Consider the following 23,404-nt stretch of genomic DNA (forward strand, 5'->3'; position numbering starts at 1 on the left):
GCTTTGGAGACTGATCCAACTCCTGATTAAGTCTGTGTCTTTCCACTGACTTCACTGGCAGTTGTATCAGTCTCACTTGTGCCCCAGTCATACAACCGGTTCTACCCAAGTGGACCAGTGCACCTGAATGGAACCCCATTAGTGGAGTAAACTGAAGGATTGAGTCTTAATCTTTGCTAATGGTGGCCCTTGGCATATATTACTACTTTTGCTGAGCCCTGAAGATGTTCTATAAATCTATGGACAATAACACATTAAAAACCTAAATATCCTGATTTTTTCCCCCCTGTTAAATTAATAATATTTTGAATTATCTTGGATTGGGGGCACAGGGTTGAGTTCTGCCAAAATAGACACGTCAAGTCTTGATCCTCACTAGGATATGGCCATTCAAGAGGGTCAGCACTAGAAGCTGATAGGTTGGATAAAAATCAATGTGTTTTTTTAATGAAAAAAATATATTTTTATTTTAAATTAAATACAAGCTTATTTTTAAAAAATAAACCTATTTAAAATTAAATTTGAAATTGACAGATTATGCTAAGGCCTCAACTACTTATAATCTATTAATAATTTAAATACAAAAAATATTAAGCAGTATATATTTGAGAGTATATAAGAGAGCTTTAAACTAGGAATTTGGGGGAGATGTCCAGGTAATCTCCGCGCCAGATTTTAGCATTGAGAGGAAAGAAAACGAAGTAAGAAAGGATACAGCCATGGGTAGGAGGAAGGGCAGTGTGGATTCCAGTCTAATAGGTTATACTGGCTGTAGAATGACCGTGCCTAATAGGGTACAGAATGTGAGTGAGGCCAAACAGCGAAAATTAAGATGTTTGTACACCAAGGCGAGGAGCCGTGGTAACAAAATGGAGGAACTAGAGCTACTGGTGCAGGAAGTGAAACCAGATGCTATAGGGATAACAGAAACATGGTGAAATAGTAGACGTGACTGGACTACAGATATCGAAGGGTATGTGCTGTTTAGGAAAGACAGAAATAAAGGCAAAGGTGGTGGAGTAACATTGTATATCAATGATGAGGTAGAATGTAAAGAAATAAGCAGCGATGGAATGGATAAGACTGAGTCCGTCTGGGTAAAAATTACATTGGGGAAGAAAACTATTAGAGCCTCCCCTAGGATAGTGCTTGGGGTGTGCTATAGACCGCCGGGATCTAATCTGGATATGGATAGAGCCCTTTTTAATGTTTTTAATAAAGTAAATACTAATGGAAACTGTGTGATCATGGGAGACTTTAACTTCCCAGATATAGACTGGAGGACAAGTGCTAGTAATAATAATAGGGGTCAGATTTTCCTAGATGCGATAGCTGATGGATTCCTTCATCAAGTAGTTGCTGAACTGACTAGAGGGGATGCCATTTTAGATTTGGTTTTGGTGAGTAGTGAGGACCTCATAGAAGAAATGGTTGTAGGGGATAGTCTTGGCTCAAGTGATCATGAGCTAATTCAGTTCAAACTGAACGGAAGGATTAACAAAAATAAATCTGCAACTAGGGTTTTTGATTTCAAAAGGGCTAACTTTCAAAAATTAAGGAAATTAGTTAGGGAAGTGGATTGGACTGAAGAATTTATAGATCTAAAGGTAGAGGAGGCCTGGGATTATTTTAAATCAAAGCTGCAGAAGCTATCAGAAGCTTGCATCCCAAGAAAGGGGAAAAAATTCATAGGCAGGAGTTGTAGACCAAGCTGGATGAGCAAGCATCTCGGAGAGGTGATTAAGAAAAAGCAGAAAGCATACAGGTAGTGAAAGAAGGGAGGGATCAGCAAGGAAAGCTACCTTATTGAGGTCAGAACATATAGGGATAAAGTGAGACAGGCTAAAAGTCAAGTAGAGTTGGACCTTGCAAAGGGAATTAAAACCAATAGTAAAAGGTTCTATAGCCATATAAATAAGAAGAAAACAAAGAAAGAAGAAGTGGGACCGCTAAACACTGAGGATGGAGTGGAGGTCAAGGATAATCTAGGCATGGCCCAATATCTAAACAAATACTTTGCCTCAGTCTTTAATAAGACTAAAGAGGATCTTAGGGATAATGGTAGCATGACAAATGGGAAGGAGGATATGGAGGTAGACATGACCATATTTGAGGTAGAAGCGAAACTCAAACAGTTTAATGGGACTAAATGGGGGGCGGGGGCCCAGATAATCTTCATCCAAGAATATTAAAGGAATTGGCACATGAAATTGCAAGCCCATTAGCAAGAATTTTTAATGAATCTGTGAACTCAGGGGTTGTACTGTATGATTGGAGAATTGCTAACATAATTCCTATTTTTAAGAAAGGGAAAAAAAGTGATCCGGGTAATTATAGGTCTGTTAGTTTGACATCTGTAGTATGCAAGGTCGAGGAAAAAATTTTGAAGAAGAAAGTAGTTAAGGACATTGAAGTCGATGGTAAATGGGACAAAATTCAACATGGTTTTACAGAAGGTAGATCATGCCAAACGAACCTGATCTCCTTCTTTGAGAAAGTAACAGATTTTTTAGACAAAGGAAACGCAGTGGATCTAGATTTTAGTAAGGCATTTGATACCGTGCCACATGGGGAATTATTAGTTAAATTGGATAAGATGGGGATCAATAGGAAAATTGAAAGGTGGATAAGGAACTGGTTAAAGAGGAGACTACAACGGGTCGTACTGAAAGGTGAACTGTCAGGCTGGCGGGAGGTTACCAGTGGAGTTCCTCAAGGATTGGTTTTGGGACCAATGATGGTGATAGATATGTAAAATTATGGCTCTGGCTCTCAAATTTGAGACCAAGGATTATTTACCATTTTTTTCCAAAATTCACAGGACAGTCCCATTAAATGCTTTAACAATTAATCAGAATGTCTCTTTTTCTTTTCGGCTCTGCTGTATTATCTCTGTCTGGGCTTCCCCCAAGGAACTCTTCAAACTATCAGGTTTCAGAGTAACAGCCGTGTTAGTCTGTCTTCGCAAAAAGAAAAGGAGTACTTGTGGCACCTTAGAGACTAACCAATTTATTTGAGCATAAGCTTTTGTGAGCTACATGCATCCGATGAAGTGAGCTGTAGCTCACGCTCAAATAAATCGGTCAGTCTCTAAGGTGCCACAAGTACTCCTTTTCTTTTTTCAAACTATCAGGCAGTTCAAAGGCAAAAACATTACATTGCAATTTAAAAGACTTTCTTGAAAGACATGATCAAAGTACAGCAAGAACTATGTTGAGACCTAAAATGCTGAATAAACATCAAGCAAAATATTTTGATATTGCCTCTAGAAAAAATGACTTGGAACTTAAAGATGTTGCGGTATCATTCTGCATACAATGTGTTTGTGGGGTTAGATTTGTTCACTGGTAAGATTTTAATTTATTATCCTAGACAAAATCTGTATACATTCTAGATCTCTTACTAGACACATGAACAGTATCTAATCTCAGCTACTTTTTAGGTTTGAACACAAAAATAATCTCTTTTGCCCTCTTAAATCTATTCACCTCTTTTGAATAAGTTTTCTCAAACTCTCCAAAAAATACTCACTTTGGGTCAAGACAAAACCTGAAAAACTTTCAGCCTAAGGTGACTTCTAAAAAGGTATGAATATATGTTCTGAGGTTATAATGAAAGTTCATTCACTGTAATCTCTATTGAAGTCATTTTTATGCCACTTTTTTCAGAGTAGCAGCCATGTTAGTCTGTATCTGCAAAAAGAAAAGGAGGACTTGTGGCACCTTAGAGACTCACAAATGTATTTGAGCATAAACTTTCGTGAGCTACAGCTCCCTTCATCAGATGCAACTCACGAAAGCTTATCCTCAAATAAATTTGTTAGTCTCTGAGGTGCCACAAGTACTCCTTTTTTTTTTATGCCACTGTTATAATAAAGAATACTTTCTAACATGATGAATGTTCAAGTTGCTCATCTTTTGGTACTAAAGCTGTCCACAAAGCCCGTATATTGACTAACAAGCATAAGAAGAAATTTCATTCAAGAATCTTTTTCTTGACTCAGTGTATTGGTCACTGTAATAGCTTATTTAGCTTAGCTCTTTACTATAAAAGTTCACTGTAACCACTTAACCAAAAATATTTTCCACACTAGTCTTGATTGTTTGAAGCAATTCTGCCAGTGACCACTAGATGTCCCTACTTGACTAGTTTGTTCAATAAAGAATGGTCATGTGATGTTAGAGCTTATATTTATGTACCTTTCACTATTTAACTTTGTTTCCTGTATTGGCACTGGTGATTCCTAGCGGCTTAGCAGGTGCGTACGTAAGATAACTATTCTCTTTGTTTACTGTTTTGGAATTCTGTTGGAGTATTGCAAAACCTGTGCTCAACTTAAATGCTGAGCTCTTGGCAGTGCTTAATTTGTAATGAAAGAGGGGCCGGGACTCAAGCAATTTTCTTACTTTCATAACTGACACGCGAAGCCCATCGGGTCGGGGCTACAAACTGCCAGCCTAGAGGTGCTGGGTCTGAGTCCTAGCAAGCCCCATCACCAATTAAGCACTGTTCTTGGGTAATACTGGAAGTATTTAGAACCTTCCACATATGTACAAACTAGGAAATGTTTTATATAGTTAATCAGGTATCTGACAGCTGTAAGACAGCATCTCCATGTATTTCTGTGAGAAAGGACAGCATGTATAGATAACCAGTTATTTTTGAATATATTTAAACTTGATGTTAATTTTAACAGCTGTATGGGGCTTTAAGTCCTACCAGAAGCTTTAAGTACCCAACCTGCTATATTCCTTCTAAACTACTACTAAATATCAGAATTTAAAAAATATGTTGTGTAATCTTATTTATCTCAATGCTAAACAAAAAATGAGAGAGCCAGTTCTGCAAAGAATCTGTTGGGGGAGAGGCATCCGCTTCCTCCAGTGTAGAAGGTCAGACCACTTTCTTTTTTTATAATTAAAGTATAGATCTGCTGCTTGATCAGGAGAAGCAATGGCTGAAATCCTTTATAGAAAAGTATTTCACTATCCAGATAATAATACTATAAGTAGAGGAAAGGCACAGTTGGGAAAGAATAGATTTAAAAAACAACAACAACAAAAACCCAAACACCTAGACAACAGGAATGTATTTAAATAGGCAAGACATGATTTAAAATTTACACTGGAATGCTAAAGCAGAAAGTTATTGAAATAGTCAGCTTTTTGGATCATGGACTGTATTGTACTATATTTGTACAGTGCTTAGTACAGTGGGACCTACTGTAGTAGAGAATAATAGTAGCACCAGAATCATTGGTGGTCATTCTAGAGAAAGTACAGAGGAAAGGTACGGTAAAAAAAAAGTGGAAAATGGTAAACATCATATCTACTCTTAGAGAACAAAAAGGGGAAGTTGTATTGAGGAATGATCCAGGCAGTGGTGCAAGTAGGACAGTATGGTACAGTATGCCGTACCATTAAGATATTTATTGCCGGTACGCCGGAAAGACACAGGAGCAGAACATGGGGCCTCCGGGCAGCCCCACACCAGCAGCTCCTTTGGCACGGCTGTACTGCCCCAGCCCCCAACCCTGTCTTCTGTGGGGCTGTACAGACCTCAGACAGGAGACGCAGCTGTATGGAAGGACTGGGGGTGGTACAGCCGCACCAGAGGAGCTGCTAGTGTGCGGCCACCCGGTGGCCCCACATTCTGCTCCTTTCGCTGCTGCGGTTCTGGAGAGCGCTGCAGTTCCGAAGTCTGTATCCGGCACAGTGGGAGGACAGAGATTCCCCCCAGCCCAGGTAACGTGGGATGGGGAGAACACAGGGGCCCTAGGCAGGGGGCAGGGAGGAGTCACGTGGGGGAGTTATGAGCCCCCCCTTTAGCTGGTGCCCCCCATTTATGTCCCTCCCATGCGTTGCCTATGCACCACTGGATCCAGGAAACTGCAGACCAGTAAGCTTAATACAGTTTCTGCTCTGCAAAGGTACTGGGTGGGAGGGGATGGAAGGGGTAGGAGATTGTACCATGTTTCTCTCTGTTTCCATATCAAATACGATCAGTTTATAAGCTAAAAGGTGGGGAAGTGGGAGTTTTTAGTTGTCAGCCCTGCAGACTAATCTTGGGCTTTCAGAACCAAGATGATTTCTTTCCTTCTTGCACATCATCGAGGAGTAAAAGGCTCTGCAGATACAATTATGCTGTTAGTGACCTCTTGCAATTCCATAGCAAGCCCATTAAAGCCATGGGTATAACTATCTGAAATGACCAAAACCATTCTGTTGGTGTGAAAGAGAACAGAACCTTCTTAGCTGTTTTGACTCTGCAAGGCTAATATGAGTAGAAAGTTAACACTTTTTTGTCATGAAAGACAGCAGGTGTGATTATACAAGAAGCAGATCTCATGGGTAAGAAGGTGCACTTTTATGTACTCTTGAGAGTAGAAGCACAATTTTAGTACTTTTTCTAGCAAGTAATGAAGCGGTCCCTTTGTAAGATCTGACATGAAAAAGGGTAGTCAGAGAGGTGAATGGCAACTAGGGCTCTAGTCAAGCAAGTCATCATGACACTCTGGTTTTATAACAAGCTGAACAGAAAGTGGGTGAACATCTCTAGCCATTTTGTTTGGTTCCACATGGCCCTGGGAGTCAACCTAAAGATATTGGATTAGATTAAACTAAAATATTCATTAGGATTTAAAGGAACATGGTCATCTTGGGAAATTAGTCTTTTTTAAAAAAGTAACATTTAAGATTACCGTAGACCTTAGTTCCTCTTGTGCCGCTGTCACATTGGGGAGTCCAGCTCCTCCGTTGATTATGGTCACTCGCTACTAGCGGTACTTCTTCCTAGGTGATGCCAGCACGTTCAGTATCCTCTGTGACGGTCTTCTGCCCATTCTTCCTGGGCCTTCCTCGCTTTCTTTCCTCCCTGGGTAAGTTCAGATGGGGGATAATATGTGACTTTTCCCCGCAAGTTGATCAGTTTGCCTAGACACCAGATGCTGTCAGATGTCCAGTGTAATTGTTCCCTCGTTGTGTTCCTGGGCACTCTTTTAAACATACTTATTGTGGTTTTACAATGGCAGTGGGACTCCGGCATGCGGGTGGGTTCTGACACGACTTCACACACCTTTGTTTGGGTCCTGTCACTACGGGGAGGTGCTGGGAGTACTGCCTCCCCAGTCAGAGCACCTGGCATGCTGTTCAGAATGCCTGCTATCCTGACCTCTTGGCAGCAGGCTCCAGTCTCTGCTTTCTGTCCCTGCACTGGGCAGAGCTGGGCCCAGAAAGCTACCTCCAAAGGAGCACCAAAGATGGGGAGGGTCTTCCATGGGCCATGTGGAAGAAGAATGGGTGGAGGGAGTGCTGTGGCTAGCCATGGGACATGTGGGCAGAAGAGGACTGCAGGGCAAAAGGGGGGCACAGATTTTGCAGGGTACAGGTGAAAAGGCTGCCTGCAGGGATCGCGTTACTAGGGATTGTGGAGTACGGTAGGGTGGGAATCATTGGCACTAGACGGCTGTTGGGGGCCTATGGTGGGGTAGTGAGAAGTGCTATGGGAGCAGAAGTAAAATGATCGCAATCAGAAGCGGTGTGGGGGTAACTGGGCAGACAGACTTTGAGGGGAAAAGAACCAAAGGTGGGGAGGGGTGGGAGAGGGAGAGAGAGTCAATGAGAGCACCTAGCTGCCCAGCATTTCAGAGCAAGTTAGGGTCTAACCTCCTACTCTGATCGCTGAAGGCTTTAGCCTGGGTAAATAAGTAACCCTACTCCTCATTCTCGAGGCAGGAAGCCCACGGATTGAGTGGATCCATAACAGGCATAGGGCAGAGTGCATAATAAGCACCCTCTTGGTCAAAGGTACAGTGCTATGTATGAAATAAGCTCTGACTGAAATTTATCTGCTGGGCTTATTCCCTAGAACTCAGTTAATGGATTTCCGCCATGACCTCAGACTGTAATGGGGGAAAAATTCTAACTCTACACCCCTGAATAACACTCTTCCCTTTTCTCCCTCAGCCAAAATGAACAATGTAGCTGTCTAACCTGCAACTATCCCTCTGTTAATAAGCAAAACAGGGGGCCATCATCTGACAGGATTCCCACCTCCTGCTGCTTAGGTTCTGTCACTGCAGAGAAGCAGCACTGGCTGGGGAGTCAAGAGATCGGAGTTCTGTTCCTAACTGTGCCACTGACCTGCTGTGCAACCTTGGATGAGTCTCTTCCCCACCAACCGTCGGTCTGTCTTGTTTGTTTAGACAGCAAGCCCTTTAGGTCAGGGATGGGCTGCTTCTACAGTGCCCCGCACAACAGGCCTCAGTCTTGGCTGGGGTCTTCGGGGCTATTGTGATATAAAGTAACCTCGCCTGATAAAGTTCTGAAGCCAGAAATGTAAATTCTGTTGCTGATACGGTGCTTGGAAGGGGCAGGGGAAGATGAACTGTTTAATGAGCAGAAAGTACAGGGCCTATAAAGCAAGGTCCATCTCTCTGATCTATGTCTGAGGCTAGAATGGGTGAATTGGCATTCTTTTGTGTGGTTTTGGAGGAGGGAATATCCATCTGCATATTCACCCTCTTCAAGGTGGGTTTAGCTCTAGTAGGAAATTCTTGAAAATAATTTACAGTACATGACGTGGTAGTATACTAATAGTAGAGTCCTTTTAAAATAACCAATGTAGAGTTGGTTGTAAAAGACTGGAATACAAATTTCTTGTGGCCTCCAAATAGCATCAGTTCTGGTGCTCCAAAAATGAAGTACCTTTCGAACATGCACATTGTGCATGTAAATCCTGAGTACCCACAAGGTTTGGCCCCTGAAACTTTCCTCTTCGTTGCTGTAGAGCAAGATGCTGCTACTGGCTGCATCGTTAAAATAAAAGGACACCATATAAATAGCTAGGTGAAAAGTATTTGACTTATCTGACTTTAAAATCTACTAAGAATTTTTTTTCTCTAATGGAAGATATGTAGGTGGTGAGGGGCTTGTCAGATGCATTCTTAATTCTGGAGAAGCTGAACTTTTCAGAGGTATATCTCAAAAGAATATTTATGAGACAGGAGTCCTAAAACAATAGCTGTCCTGAAGCTGTGCAATTCAGATCTCAGAGTATATGAGGAACTATGAATTTATCTGCTTCTCCAGTGCAGCTTAACTTCCACAGCCATAATTGCAGAGAGAGGTTATGTAACGTATGCTCATGGACTCCCCTCCTCAGAGGGAAGAGCAGAGACTCCTTATTTAGAGGCTTCCACTGGTTTTGTTGTCGAAGTTTCCAGGAAGGGAGCAACAGTTCCTTAAATGGAATAAGTAGGATAGGTGGAAAGCAAAACTCAGTAGCTCTGTACAACGTAGGAGAAACATGATGGAAAATATTTATAAGAATTTTCATAGGGAACCCTGAAACATAGTAGGCTTGGTGGTTCTTTAGCCCATATCTAGGATGAAGGTTGGATATGCAGCTCATACTCAGGCTCTTCAAGCTTCTGAAGTTTTCAGTCCCTTCCCTGCAACCACTTTATTTTTGCTCAAGTTTAAAATGTACCTTCTCCCCTGAGGTTTGTGTTGCAAAGTGAACAATGCTGTCTGTACAGTGCATTGGTGTGGTGACAGGGAGCTGGCTGGAACATTCAGAGTGATGCTCTAAATCTGGTAGAGCAGTGACTTGAGTCTGGGGTTCCCACGTACCAGGCCAATACCCCAGCCACCAGGCTATAGAGTGGGAGAGAGTGTCATCAGAAGTGACTGGTACCCCCAAAACATCTACCTAAAACAAAGGCGCTGGTTTCGCTCCAAAACCAACCATTTTGGCACAATTCAGTTTTTGCAAAACAGTTCAAAAGGCTTTGGGTTTTTTTCTATCGCGGAATGAAAATACACTTCTAAACCTCAAGTTGCAGTGTCTTCTTCCAGCCAGCTCTAATGATGACACAAGTTAGTTGGGAAATTTATGAATGTCTTCCACCTCCCGAGGGAATCCCAGAATTTAAATAACTTCTGATGTAGCAGTTGCCATGTTAGCATAACTTTTCTCCTGAACATTACTAGGGCAAATGTTACATTTTTTCACACCCTGGGCAATCCCACTGATGTATGAGGTACAAGACAAGGCAGAACTTTGCTTTCACAAAGTTAGCAGCACCTTTCATAGCTACTGGTCCTTGCTGCATCTTCTGACGAAAGCATTTCACTTCTAAGAAATTTCCTATACTTCATTCTATTGCCTCTATTTTCTTGAATTGTCTGAGGTGGAAGGCTACAGTATGGAGAATACTCTTAGCAGTTTGCACAGCTATGATAGAGTTGTGTGTTCACATACCCAGCTTTTCTGTGGCTGGTTTACGATGGAGATCAACACAGTGAGTCAACCCTATTTGTCAGATTTTTACACTGTGCCCACGCAATGTGAATAAAATCCTCTAGACAAAGCTACATAAGGAAATGGATGGAAAAATTGAAGATCATTTAATTTGGTCCTATTTGGTTCAAAAGCTGAAAAGAATTGTCATGACAAAACATTTTTGGAGAATCATGCTAATAGGGGGAGGGAGGATCTTGAAGCCAGTTTCTGCTGGTCTCTTGGTTTCTGTCCAAGAATAAATAGTCCCAGGAACCAGCAGACCTGTTTGTTACATACCTCGCAACCTGGCAAGACCCAGATATGGGCCACTATGTGACAAAGATCTACAATGAGGGACAAAAAATATGATTTATGCAGGAAACTTAAAGTGCTGTGGGATTCCTTGTTTATGAATGCATTTATTTGTAACTTAAATCTAACTATTAGCCGTAGTATTCATTGTGGAGTTTTTAAAAATTATAGTGCCTAGTCAGTTCCCCTTAAGATGCTATGAAGACGTAAAAAAACATAACTTTGAGAGAACCCTAGCTGTCTTTTTTGATTATGTGCTGCAGCCCTTTGAAACATGCCTATACAGTGAGGGGCAAATGTCAGAAGTTTCTGGACTTTTTGCAGTACTACCATCGATTCACTAGCCTACTCTGATTTGGGAGGTGAAAGATCGACCCTGTATTTGAAAATAGGGAGGGGGAGTTAATCATACCTGATGCTGAACTGTCGCTTCCTTCTTTCCAGCGTGTTCCATGGGAAACAGTACGAGCAGGCTATATAGCGCTCTTGCTAAGACGTTGAATAGCAGTGCTGCCTCCCAGCATCGGGAATACTTGGAACAGTCAGACTCTGAGCAGGTGGATCCCATAGATCCTAAAGATCTGCTTCAGGAATGCCAGGCAGTTCTTCAAAAACGCCCTCCCCGACTCCAGAGAGACTTTGTGCACCTGAGGGCAGATTCTACCAGCACCCATCGTCCCATTAGGGTCATGCAGTGGAACATTCTTGCGCAAGGTATGAACCTCATATAAATCTCCAACTTGAGGCAGTCCCCTTGGAGCTAGATGCTGTTAAAAATTAATTGTATATATTTTTTTAATGTAGATATAGTGTGTTTGCACAGAGTACAAATATATGGAATTGGGAGGGTTAGGGTAGGGGCAAGTGTAATTCGGAAGAAATAGCAAAAATAGAAAACTTCTGGGTCTGAATTCATGTGACCTTCCCTGCACAACAGTCACACAAATATTTCCTTTTCTTGTACTTATAAAACTGAAGCTACTTCTCCTGTCTCCCCATCTTTATGTGAATACAAGGCATCTCCTATTACATTGAGACGAACCCCAGTATTGGATCCTTAGTGACCTCCAAAAAGTAGACTTGCCCTCTATAATTCTTCTTCTGAAGTTGACTTAACACATTCAGATCATCCTGTGGCAATGTATTCACAAAAAAAACTAGTTAAACTTGGTTCAGAGTTCCAGGAATTCTTTCATTTATCTTGATTATTGCTACTTGGAAAAGCACATTTGAAGTGGAATAATTGACAGGAATAATTATGTTTATAGTGGTATTTTCCACATTGTGCACTCAGTGCCGAGGGTTAAACTGGGCACATCGGCCTCATCTCCCCTTCTCTCTGCACAGGTTTTTTTTTAAACTTTTGAAAAGACTATATTGAGATTAAGTATATTGTCAAATAGCTCTCCTATCTGGAGTCCTTTCTGCCTTGTAACACCTTCCAGATGATAGAGTAAACGCAATAGCATGGAAGAGACTTAACAAGAAACACTACAAGGTGACGTAGCAGCCACATGTACTAATCTAGTTTAAAGCAACTTGTAATTTTTTGGGGTGCCCTGTGTGACACACTTCTTTACAAGGGCCTCGGTGTGTAGAGGTTGTTTATATTTTTCTTACCAGGCACTTCTGAAAATCACACCCCTTTAAGGCATCTCAGATTGGGCATCCAAAATCAGTAGTCACTCCTGAAAATTGTGGCCACAAGTACTTGTAACTGGGTATTTTGGAGCCGCAGCTCCAATCCAGTCTGGTATCCATGGCCTCAGTGTATGCCACAACTTTTGCACACATGTATCCTACAAAGCAAGGTAATAAATTCTCCTGGCAAAATGAAGACAATAGGTCCTATAAATCACACTTAATTTTAACTTAACCCTTAAATCCATTTGGGTTAGGTCCAGATTTTGAGTAGAAATCTGCATACTACTTACCCGTAGCTGGCAGTATGTTTACAAGGGAGTCCCTTATTTTCACAGGCCCATGCAAGTAAGTTAGGGAGAGGCTGGTTTGCTCTGGCAATTAATAGGTACTGATGGATTTTTCATTCCAGCTCTTGGAGAAGGCAAGGACAACTTCATTCAGTGCCCCATGGAAGCTCTCAAGTGGGAAGAAAGGAAGTGCCTCATTCTGGAGGAAATCCTTGCATACCAACCAGACATTTTGTGCTTGCAAGAAGTGGACCATTATTTTGATACCTTTCAGCCTCTCCTTAGTCGGCTAGGCTACCAGTGTACTTTCTTCCCTAAGCCGTGGTCCCCCTGTTTAGATGTGGAACATAACAATGGACCAGATGGCTGTGCCTTGTTTTTTCTCAAGGACCGCTTTACATTGACCAACAGTGTTAATATCCGTCTGACTGCAATGAAGCTAAAAACCAACCAAGTGGCCATAGCCCAGACGCTGAGATGCAGTGAAACTGGGAAGCTGTTCTGCATTGCAGTCACTCATCTGAAAGCCCGTACCGGTTGGGAGAGATTTCGATCAGCACAAGGCTGCGATCTTCTACAGAACCTAAAAAATATTACCCAAGGAGCAGAGATCCCTCTAATAATTTGTGGAGACTTCAATGCAGAGCCCACCGAAGAAGTTTACAAGGAATTCTCTAATTCCAGTCTCAACCTGAATAGTGCTTACAAGCTGCTGAGTGTAGATGGGCAATCAGAGCCTCCTTACACTACATGGAAGATCCGGCCCTCTGGAGAGTGCAGGCACACACTGGATTATATCTGGTATTCCCAGCATGCCTTAAATGTAAACTCTGCTCTTGGCCTGCTGACTGAAGAACAAATTGGACCCAACAGGCTGCCATCCTTCAATTACCCTTCAGACCACCTGTCTTTGGTGTGTGACTTCAGCTTTAATCAAGACCCTGACAGGCTTTTATAACTTGTTTATACTCCATATGGTATTGCAGTGTCTTAACTTGCCATTTTTAAGGAAACTTTTGATGAGGTTGGATTTACTTAAGGATGGGGGTATATGGATGACTTAATATATTTTCAGGCATGTACTTGGAAGTAACTTTGATATTCAAACCTTATAATTTGAAGCCTCCAAAAGAGGGGAAAGGAGTTGACTGCCAGTTTTTGAGTTGCGATGGTTTTGTTCAATGTGTGCTCTGCCACATCTTACTTTGAAAGTTGGAGGGGAAACTCCGTTCTTTCTCCTTTCATTAACTCCTTTGTCTAAGGACTGGATCAATCCTGAAATGAATGTTCAGGCCTTAAGTTTTCAAGCTAAGAATTCAGTGAATATGTAAACAAACAAAATTAGCATGCTGTCAGGGCAAGTTTTAATGTTTCCCATTGGTGCGCACACAAGGGTAAGAAGCTTGACTATATAAGTGTTTTTATTTATTTTTATATTGATGTGTAAGCAATGCAATTGACCAAGTTGTGTGAAGTCTAAATGTAGGAAACTTAATACATTTCAGACACCACAAGCAGATCTAGGAAGGCCCTAGTAATTCTGAAATGATTTTGAGATAGGAGAATTAATCTGTGTTTAAGAACTGATAGGAGCTTCCATAGAGCATGTAATGTGATGCAAAGCCTACTCCAGTAGAAGTGCCTAAGAGAGGAGACTTGACCAGAGTGGATGATGTAGCAGCCCCTTCAGTTCTGCAGAAAATGTGCCTGCATCAATGCATATATGGCCTATAGAGACACAAAGCTGGAACTACTATCTTCCCTGCACTTCCTTTCAAAGGACACACTTAATCCAGGAATATTTTGCCTGTCAGTTTAGTGCCACACATTGCTGAATGGTTTAAATTTAGAGTCTTATTTAGTCTTGTCATAGTTCTACTAACTGTTTGGATAAAGGTCTGATCTTCATGTTCATGTCATCCCCCTGCCTTTTTTTATGTATGTAGCATTGTATTTTGAAGACTTAACACTGACATTTTTAGAAAATGATAAACTTAATGTACTGAGGGGGACTGATGGCTCTGCCTCTGCCATTATAAAACACAGGACAAAAAGGGTTGGCAGCAGTCCTGAGTTGCTCTTTTCTGTGGGTAACTGGAACTCTAGCAATGCATTTGAACTATGGGAGGGAGAAAAATATTAGTATAAGCAGCTCTTGCCAGCCTTGGGGAGTGCTTTTCTTCACCAAGAAGGCCCTGTAGCTATGGGTTGTGAATACAGCAGAGATGTTTTTTGTTAAAGTAGGGGTGGGAAGGGGGGGAACGGTGGCTAGAGTGGGGAAGCCACGGGGCTGACTTTCGGGGGGATTGGGGGGAAAAGGAACCACACATAGGGCAATTTCAAGCTAAAGCAGTATTTCAGTTCAAGTAACATTACTGGCCCATTATGAATTGTAAGTGTTCCAGATACATTAATAAATGGTCTTTTAAAAATAATTATCAATGCAATGTCTTCTTGCTAAAGTGTCCAAGTATCACAACTTTCTATTAGACATATTTTTCAGAAATTGTCTGTGGTGGTGACATTTCCAGTCCTCATGTTAGTGTTACCACCACCACAAAACTATAGACTTCATTTGGTGAGGCAGGGACAAAAAGGCATCCAGAACCCACAAAGAAAACTCATGAGAAATTGGCATTTGTTTTTGCTGGCGAACTGCCTTCTCTGGTAGTACAGCCAAATGCATCTAAAACTTACAATAGGCTATGGCTGTATCCTTCTTTTAGCGACCCTAATTGACGTACCGAATTCCACATTAGCAAGCCAGTGGAGCTGGAGCAAACTACTGTCTTTTTCCCCCCCTCCCAGATGACAGCAGGTATTTGCATTCTATCAATTTGAAAAAGCAAATGTGGCTACTTGCTCATGAGGTGAGCATTTTCACTTAGCGATGCTAAGTGAAATAGGGGCCCTCTGCTGCAGATATGTGCCCACTGGCTAGCTCCCTCCATTCCAAACAGGAATGGTTGGAGTGGGAGAGTAAACACTCCAATCTGATACTGAGTTGTCCACTGCTTTGTCTTACATTCCTACCCCACTACCTGCTTGCTCTGTGTTACCAGAATCGCAGAAGCTCATTCTGCCCTGCCTTTCTCTGATTCTTCTCTGAAAAGTCTTTAAAGTTCTACTCTTCTGCTAGTGTCTTGAGCCACAATTTTGTGTGTCCTTAATCCCAGTGCAAAACATGCCTGGGTGTCAACAGAATTGTGTAGATCACAGACGTAGTATGACCCTTCACTTTCACTGTGGAGACTTACTCATGAATCACGGGTCGTTTAAACTTGGGCCATCAGCCTCAGCAATTTGAAGTTCCTCAGTGAAAACTCAACCAAATAACCTCAGAGCTGTTTCCTCCTGCCCCTTGCAAGCTGCTGTATGAAACACTTCCATGTTTCCACTCCAAAGTGCTGTTTCAGAAAAAGGTCTCTGTCAATGTGTGACAACACACCGGTCTACGGATAGACTGAAATAGTGATGGGTATTTCTAAAAACAGTATTAAAACTGAGATTATTTATCTAACACTTAAACCTGTAACAAATTGGATCCTTTCAAAATTTCATCTTTCATTTCTTAATATTAAAATAATTTTAAAAAAAAACCACCACCCCAGTCTCATCAGAAGCCAAGCGCCTATTCTTCCCTGCTGGATCTTCCAGCAAATTGCAATTCCAAAAGTAGAAGTTGTTGCAATCAGGTATTGGCCTAACTTTTCAGCTGTGATATTACATAGTCTGGGTGACTTGCTATCATAGCTCCAGTCAAGCACCCACGCTTGGCTACTCACCAGGCTACTTTGAGGGGATCCAGATGCTGATCCCCATGTGTTAAGCGTCTGGAATCTGAATAGAGTCTGAGCATTGTCCCCTGACTTGGGGATCCTAGGCAGGCCCTTAAGGTGCAGTTCCTCTATCTGGCAGCCCCTCCCCCGCAGCTTAAACACAACTTTTCCCAGAATCCCATTGCAGGTATGAGCCTTCTGGTTTACCTCTTCAAGGGGGCATGTATTAAGTGTAACTTTTAAAACACACAGACATTTTGCACAGGCTTCTCAACACCACTGCTCTTGCTTTAACAAATAAAGCACAGCGTGTTCAGATCACATAGAAAACATCCTAAGCGCAATCTCCCTCACCCGAACTCACCCTTTCCTTGAGACATGGGCTGAGTTCAGCTATGCAGGATTTCCCCTGCCTCAGACTCCTGCAACAACTTCTCTCTGCTTGAGCTGGTGAAAATGGGTAAAGACCTCAAATAGATCAGCAGCTCCTGCCCTTTTATAACCTGTCTGTCTGTCAGGTGACTCCTGGATTAGCCTCAAGTGATCAGACCTTTGCCACATGATCCACCGCCCCTGACAAACCAATTCTTTTGTGTGAAATCCAGCCTGTTGTCTCGGATGCTTGTATTTAGCTGGAAAACCTGAGTTAATGTCCTCTATTGTCAGCCCTGTATCACTACCACTTGGAGTTTCAGTCCAACAGGGAGGCAAATAGACACTAGAGATGACAACTAGTCCCAGCATACATAATACAGTTTGCAGTCTGAAAGATGCAAAGATTTCATAATCTCACACAGAACTCAAATTGTGCACAGGTTCCCTATGTTATCACACATGCCACAACTGGAAAACAAATGATAGATCTTCCGTTCTGAGCCAGGTCCCAAAATGCTGCAAACCATCCTTTTTCTCCACCACCACCCCCTGCACTTTTGTTATAAACATTTCCCTTCTTTTGTATGTTCATGCTGCTGGAAAAATTCTCTGGCTTTGCTCACAAATGCCTCCGCTGTGATTCCCAAACTCTGGGGCACTGAGCCACAGCACAGAGGCTGCAATAAGTCTTGTTTACTAACAGGACTTAGGAAGCCAAACTATCATGCGGATAGGCCACAATGGCTTTACTGATTGATGGACTGCCTCTCACCCAGGAGGGGTGGGGGTGTTTCAGAAGATCCAAAGGATACTTTTACCGTTTTGTTTGGAATCTCACCATCAACAGTTTAATTTGTTTTTCAAATAAGAGTTAAAAACCACTGTCATATTTTTAACAACAACAAAAAAGTTATCTCCATTTGTTCTGTGCTTGATGGTCTGATTTCTGTGCAACTGTCATCACTGCCAAATCTTTATATGGTGATCCTTCGGGGATCGTCTGCAACTGTTGCATGTCCTTAGAGACTGATGATGAGAGGGAAGCAAGAGGCGGGGCACCGGATGCCAGAGGGCTGGAAAGCAACTCACTTAATTCTTGATTTAACAGGCCCAGAAAGTTACAGCTCTCTGGTAGACCTGCAAGAGGAGATTACAACTGCTGTAGTTGCAGATGTGTTGCATTCTCCCTCAGCGTACCTATTAAAGCTGGGCAGCAATTGGCAATGAACCACTGCAATCTAGGTCAGCTTCGGCCTCTTAACCCAGCTGCTGCCTTAAAGTTTTGTGGGTACCCGCCCTGAGGAAGACTAAAATGAAACATTGCCCTTGGTCTCTTACTATTCTGCAAAAGAAGAGTTTGCAGTGGTGAAAGTGCTTTTGTTCTTGTATTGATAGTCACTGGTCATTTATCTGAATGAGCAGGAGAGCAACGATCTTTGTTGTTGTTGTTTTGGGGGATGACTCCATACCACAGCGTGACTGATTCTAAAGTACAAATGTCTTCACCATCCAAGTTCTTCTGGGACCGTGCCTGCTCCGTGAACACACACTACTCAATGTCCAATGTCACATTCTCTGTTTTAATCTTAGGTAGAGGCTGTATTAACTTTTATCATCACTGAGCCCTTGTCCCCACCCCAAAGTTATACTGGAGGAAGTAATGATGAAGTTATTTCATTGTCTGAAAGTTTGTTTTTAAAAAACAAAAACCTGCTGCAAGTTCATCTTTCAACACACACAGAGCTTAAACAATTGGATTCAAAGTAATGTCACTTGCCCACACCCCATTCCCCCCCAAAAAAAACCCCTAATACCCACTAATAGGTTTACATGTGGCATAAACTGAATTTAACTTGTTCTGTCTATGATCATCTTTGTTTGAAATGGGCATCTACGTTCAACCAACTTCCAGTGAGTAAGGACTGAGATGTCAGTCCCCACAATACAGTAAATTTACTTTTCCTTAATATTCAAGTTGATATATGACACTGTCTTTTATCCACTAATTATACCGTACCCCTAATCAATCTCTGCTGTTATTCACCAAGCAGAGGAAGTGACAAAGAACATAATTTTTGTTGGGAGGAATTTTTCCTCCAAAGCAGCTTTTCAATATTGTTGAAGTCCTTGGATCAGTCTAGTAACAACTGACTCCTCTCCCTTTAATCAAAGCTAAGTGTAAGATGCTGGCAACTATCTGCTAGAAAAATGCAAACTCTTGTTCTGGACTGTTTCATGCTAAGAAGGTAGACTTCCTCAAACTGAGAAATAGGATAGGTAACATGACAACCGATTGTCTGTTTCACAGTTTGCAGCAGTTGCCATGAGAACAGACAGTTTTGAGCAGATGGCATAGGATTCCGGTTTTGTAATTGATAGACGGAGGCCCCTGCCACAACAGGCATTAATAGTCTGATATTCAGCTCTCTATTCAAGGTCACAGCACAGGAAAGGCAGCCCTTTATTGCCACTCATGTTTGACCTAGGTCTGGTAGTCTGGCTTACACAGAAATAGAATATCTTTGCTATAAAATGCAGGTCTCATTTGAGAAGTGACTTTGAACTAATGTCATTGTGGGATTCCAGGACCATGTCTCAATGGCTTCTGTATCAAATGTGCTCATTTTACAACTAAAGATGTTCTTTTGACCAGCACAGGCACCCCGGGCTCTGAGTCAAGCCTGGATTCTTTCCACCTCGAGCAGCAGCAGGCTCAAGAAGTTCGGCCGACCAAACCAGGACTGCGGTTACACAGGGCCAAAGGTATTTAGAGATGCAGATAAGCACCAGGATCTTCAAAGGGGTCTAGATGCCTAATTGCCATAGCTGCTTTTGAAAATCCCATTAGGCACTTTTACGCATGTTTAGACACCTAAATAACTTTGAAAATCTAACCTAAACCCTCTTGTCTTCAAATCATGTCCTCAACAACCCCTTCCTTGCCTCCAATGACGTTGTACAAGTGTCATTAACTGGAATTTACTAAGTAATATGGTGGAGAGTGGGGAAGGAGAATTGTAGAAGTAGTAAATTTTGAGCTTCAGTTAGGGGTGAGAATTTCTTTCCTTCAAGCATGATCTGTAAAAACCATCATCGAGAGGTTGCTGTTGCTCTAGTCACTCAGGGGTTTAAGTGTTAGTGCTACCCCCCTCTCCAAATTACCACCAGCCTAAGCTGCCAAACTGAGCAGAGTACTGTGTGGGTGCTCTGAGGAGCAACTTTCTTAATTTCAGGGTAGCTTAAGAGAGCTTCCTCCCGTAGCTCTCAGATATACAGTACCTTGATAGTGACCAGAGCCTGCCTACCCTTCTAAGAGACAAGTTTAAAAAGAACTAGACAAAGGGACTGGATGTTTGAAGTGCACAGTAAGCATCCCTTCCATTTCAGCCATAGCATACTCATGGAGGCTTTCAGATTTTAACAGCATTTGCTGTGCTTCTGATGAGTGATCTGCAGCAGCATTCACAAGTGTGCCACACTCACTGCTGGAAAGAGGGGACAGCCAAGATAGTGGCAGCTCAGAACTTAACTTTAGGCTGTTGGGCTCAGAAGTACAACTTACATCTGCTCTCTATCCTTTTATTTTTATGATTGCATGAGGAAGAGGTAGAGGAAGTCCTGACTACAGTCTAGTAAGTGTCATCAAGTCTGGATCCTTACTTGTGTATAGAAACTTCACTCTAACTAGAGTTGTACATTAGGTGGAAGGGAGTTCCTCTGAACTCCACGTATTCAAAGGTTCATAAAGTTTCATGCTGTGGGCCATATCTTAACTGTCTGAGTGACGTCAACTTCTCTCAGGCATGGTCATGCAACATCCCTTTGGTTAGCAATTGCTTATATGGAAGACTTATAAAAGTGTTCTTTAAAAAATATAACATTCTCCATTGCATGTTCTCTGGTTCTCTCACCTCTGCCTCTCAACAGTGGTTCTAGGCAACTCCAACCCTACCGGCTTCAGTTGGCAAGGGCAGCTTTTTGTTTTTGATTCTCTCCTTCATAGTGGCAAGATACACGAGACTAGTAGCAACTGTAGGCTGGGTGCCTTCTTTCCAATCCCTTCCACGCACCTCCAGGTTCTCGAAATAGGAGTCTGTGGAAGAGGCCAAGAGGAGGACACAGTACCACTTGACATGGCAGCTCCTCAGGGACTAGTTGGCGAGCCTATCAACCACCTACCCAATCCCCTTCACACAAATAAGCTGATCAAGGGCATTGTATACAACGTGAGGATGCTGTCATTTAATCCGGCCTCCTCTCTGGTACTGCAGCACTTCACCAGCAGCAGGGTTCAGCTTCTTCATCTTATAGGAACCTCTGATTCTAAGGGTTAACCATTAGGACAAAGGATGCCCGACATCCACACTGAATGCTGCTCCCGCCCTTTCCCTGAGTCAGTTCTCTGCCTCTCAAACCTCTCTTCTACTGTGAGTATATTCAGAGGGTGCTCACCATACAGCAGACTTTATGCTTCCTACCCACTGGCTTACCTGTATGAAGTCAATCTGGGTTCTGTATCATCTCTTCCTGCCTGAAGGGCTTGACTTGGTCCTGGTTCTGGCCTGACAACTCCCATTCTCCTTCACTACTTCCCCCTACAGACATGCAACCCGGATTAGCTGGCCTTTTTAGTTAAGGTGCAGCTTTCCTCTCTTTATATCTCCTTTATTGATCCACAAGCTCTCGAGACTATAAACACAGACTGTGCTTAAGTGAAACTAGAGTCTGTACAGCCCTCTGCTCTCAAACTGTAATAACCATGCAGTATCCCCCTCTAACCACTGTTGTCCGTCTAATTCTCATATGGATACAGAACTCTGCTACGTATTCCTGCCAACACCAAAAGTTTAAAACATCAGCTGAACAAACAAAGTGGACAGTGAGACATGCCAAAACCCAAAGTTAAGCTTAAGCCTCAAATTTTAATAAATGCTTTTTGCTGAACTTCTTCTGCCTGCCCAAACCCCGTCACCAGAAAATACAGTCTCTCCACCCTGCTAAGAGAACAGGTTTTGTAGCTGATCACCACTATCTGACTTCTGTGGGAAAAAGGGAAATGAGCCACTAAGTTATTTCACTGTTTGTGTGTGCACAGTGGTTCCACTGACATTGAGGGGCAAAATTAGGACTCTCTGAACAGTTACTTCCACTAAATCAATGATGCTCATGATCACAGGCTGTTTCTCACACCCTGCAGTGGTTCTTTCTCCGGTTCTGGTCTAAGAGGGCTTTCACTTAAAAAGGTTCATTGGAATTTCATACATCCAGTAGCACACAAAGGAAACAAGTGACAGAAAAAAATTTTAAATAGATTGTTCAGACACAAAAACCTTACCTGAAATCCTCAGACTTGTGCTTGAATCAGATGATTGACAGCCCTGTGTTGGCAAAATCCTCAATTATTCAAAGGGAGTTGAAAAATACCTTTTCCCTTTTGTTATTGACTGACTGCAGCACCAGAATCACCTATAGCATTTAATCAGAATAACCTAAGATCTCTTTTTTGTAAAGCTTCCATGTATTTTATTACATCATTTTGTTTTCCACCCACCTCCTCGGAAATTTGAAACAAATTGTCACCCCAATTTTCTTCTCCCTCATAAACAACTGAAAGAATCGAGTCAATGTGATCCAGTGTATAAGAGACCTGACTGGGAGTCAGAAGACTTAGATTCCATTCAAGTCTCTGCTGTTGTCTTGCATGTGACGTTGGGGCAGGTCACCAAAAAACAAAACCACAAAGTAAGACACTCCACTGCATACAGTTCTCCCCCTGAGGAGAGAATGAGAGAATAAATCGTGACAGTTGTAGTCATATAGCCTAATGAACTACTGGAAGGTGCTCAGATAAGAGTGATGAGCACAATGTAAGAATCTATATACAACAGAATTTAACAACTTAATCTCATAAAAGACAGAAATAGAAGGACAAGGACAAATGATTACAGCAAAGAGCCTAGATGAATAAAAGGGACAAGATAGAGGTATATAATATAAATGGATATAAAAGATAAGGGACCCGGTAGAATTCATGGGCACTGTTAGACATGTATATGGATAATGAACGTCCACAGAACTTTATAAGGAATATAAATCCTCATATTTCAGGGCATATGCCAGCCATTGACTGATGGGGATGAGGAAGGAAATCTCCCCTGGGGTCAGGCTGTTCCATAATCAGCCACTCTGGGATTCTTACACTGTTTTCCTTTGAAGTGTAGAGTACTAGCTACTATCACAGACAGAATACTGCACTGGATGGGCGGGTGGCTTGATTGAGTGTTTTATTCCTTATTACTGTGTTGAATCTGTTTTCTCTCTCTGTAAAATGAGGACAACATTCATCTAGGTTTGGTAAAGCATTTGGAGAGCTAAAGATGAAAGTGGCGTATAAAAGGAAATATTTCCTTATTATTTTTTGTTTCTAATCCAGAGAAAAAAAAGTGCCCAGAGAGGTGGTAGAGGGGACAGTGTGAGTAAGGCGTACTAACTAATCTATACTCTTCACAACCTCCTGCAATGAACCTAAGGGAATTTAACTTTTCCTTCAGCCACTCCTAGTTCTCACATTATGACTAAGCCCCACTTGTCCCTGTGTTATGTCCTTATCATTCACCCTCCTGTTTCCACTCACATCCTAACCCACTCTTTTCCATCTTCCCTTGCCTCATCTACTGCCCCACAGACCAGGTCCTCCAAAACACCTTTGCAATTCATTTATAT

At 42.1% G+C, this 23,404-nt stretch overlaps 1 protein-coding gene across 7 annotated transcripts in view; it reads left to right on the forward strand.

The window, feature by feature from the left end:
• NOCT (nocturnin) overlaps positions 1–14,773 on the forward strand; it is a 74,230-nt gene extending 59,457 nt beyond the window's left edge. For 3 of the 7 annotated variants that reach the window (XM_073341148.1, XM_073341147.1, XM_073341152.1), the window contains 2 exons: positions 11,041–11,310; positions 12,650–14,773. In XM_073341148.1, the coding sequence (XP_073197249.1) occupies positions 11,041–11,310; positions 12,650–13,485 (1,106 nt within the window). In that variant the 3' untranslated portion in view covers positions 13,486–14,773. The other 4 variants (XM_073341149.1, XM_073341150.1, XM_073341153.1 and 1 more) reach the window with 4 other exon arrangements.
• The last annotated feature ends 8,631 nt before the right edge of the window (positions 14,774–23,404 follow it).

Source organism: Lepidochelys kempii, chromosome 4 (genome assembly GCF_965140265.1).
Source record: "Lepidochelys kempii isolate rLepKem1 chromosome 4, rLepKem1.hap2, whole genome shotgun sequence".
Taxonomy (NCBI): Eukaryota; Metazoa; Chordata; order Testudines; family Cheloniidae; genus Lepidochelys; species Lepidochelys kempii.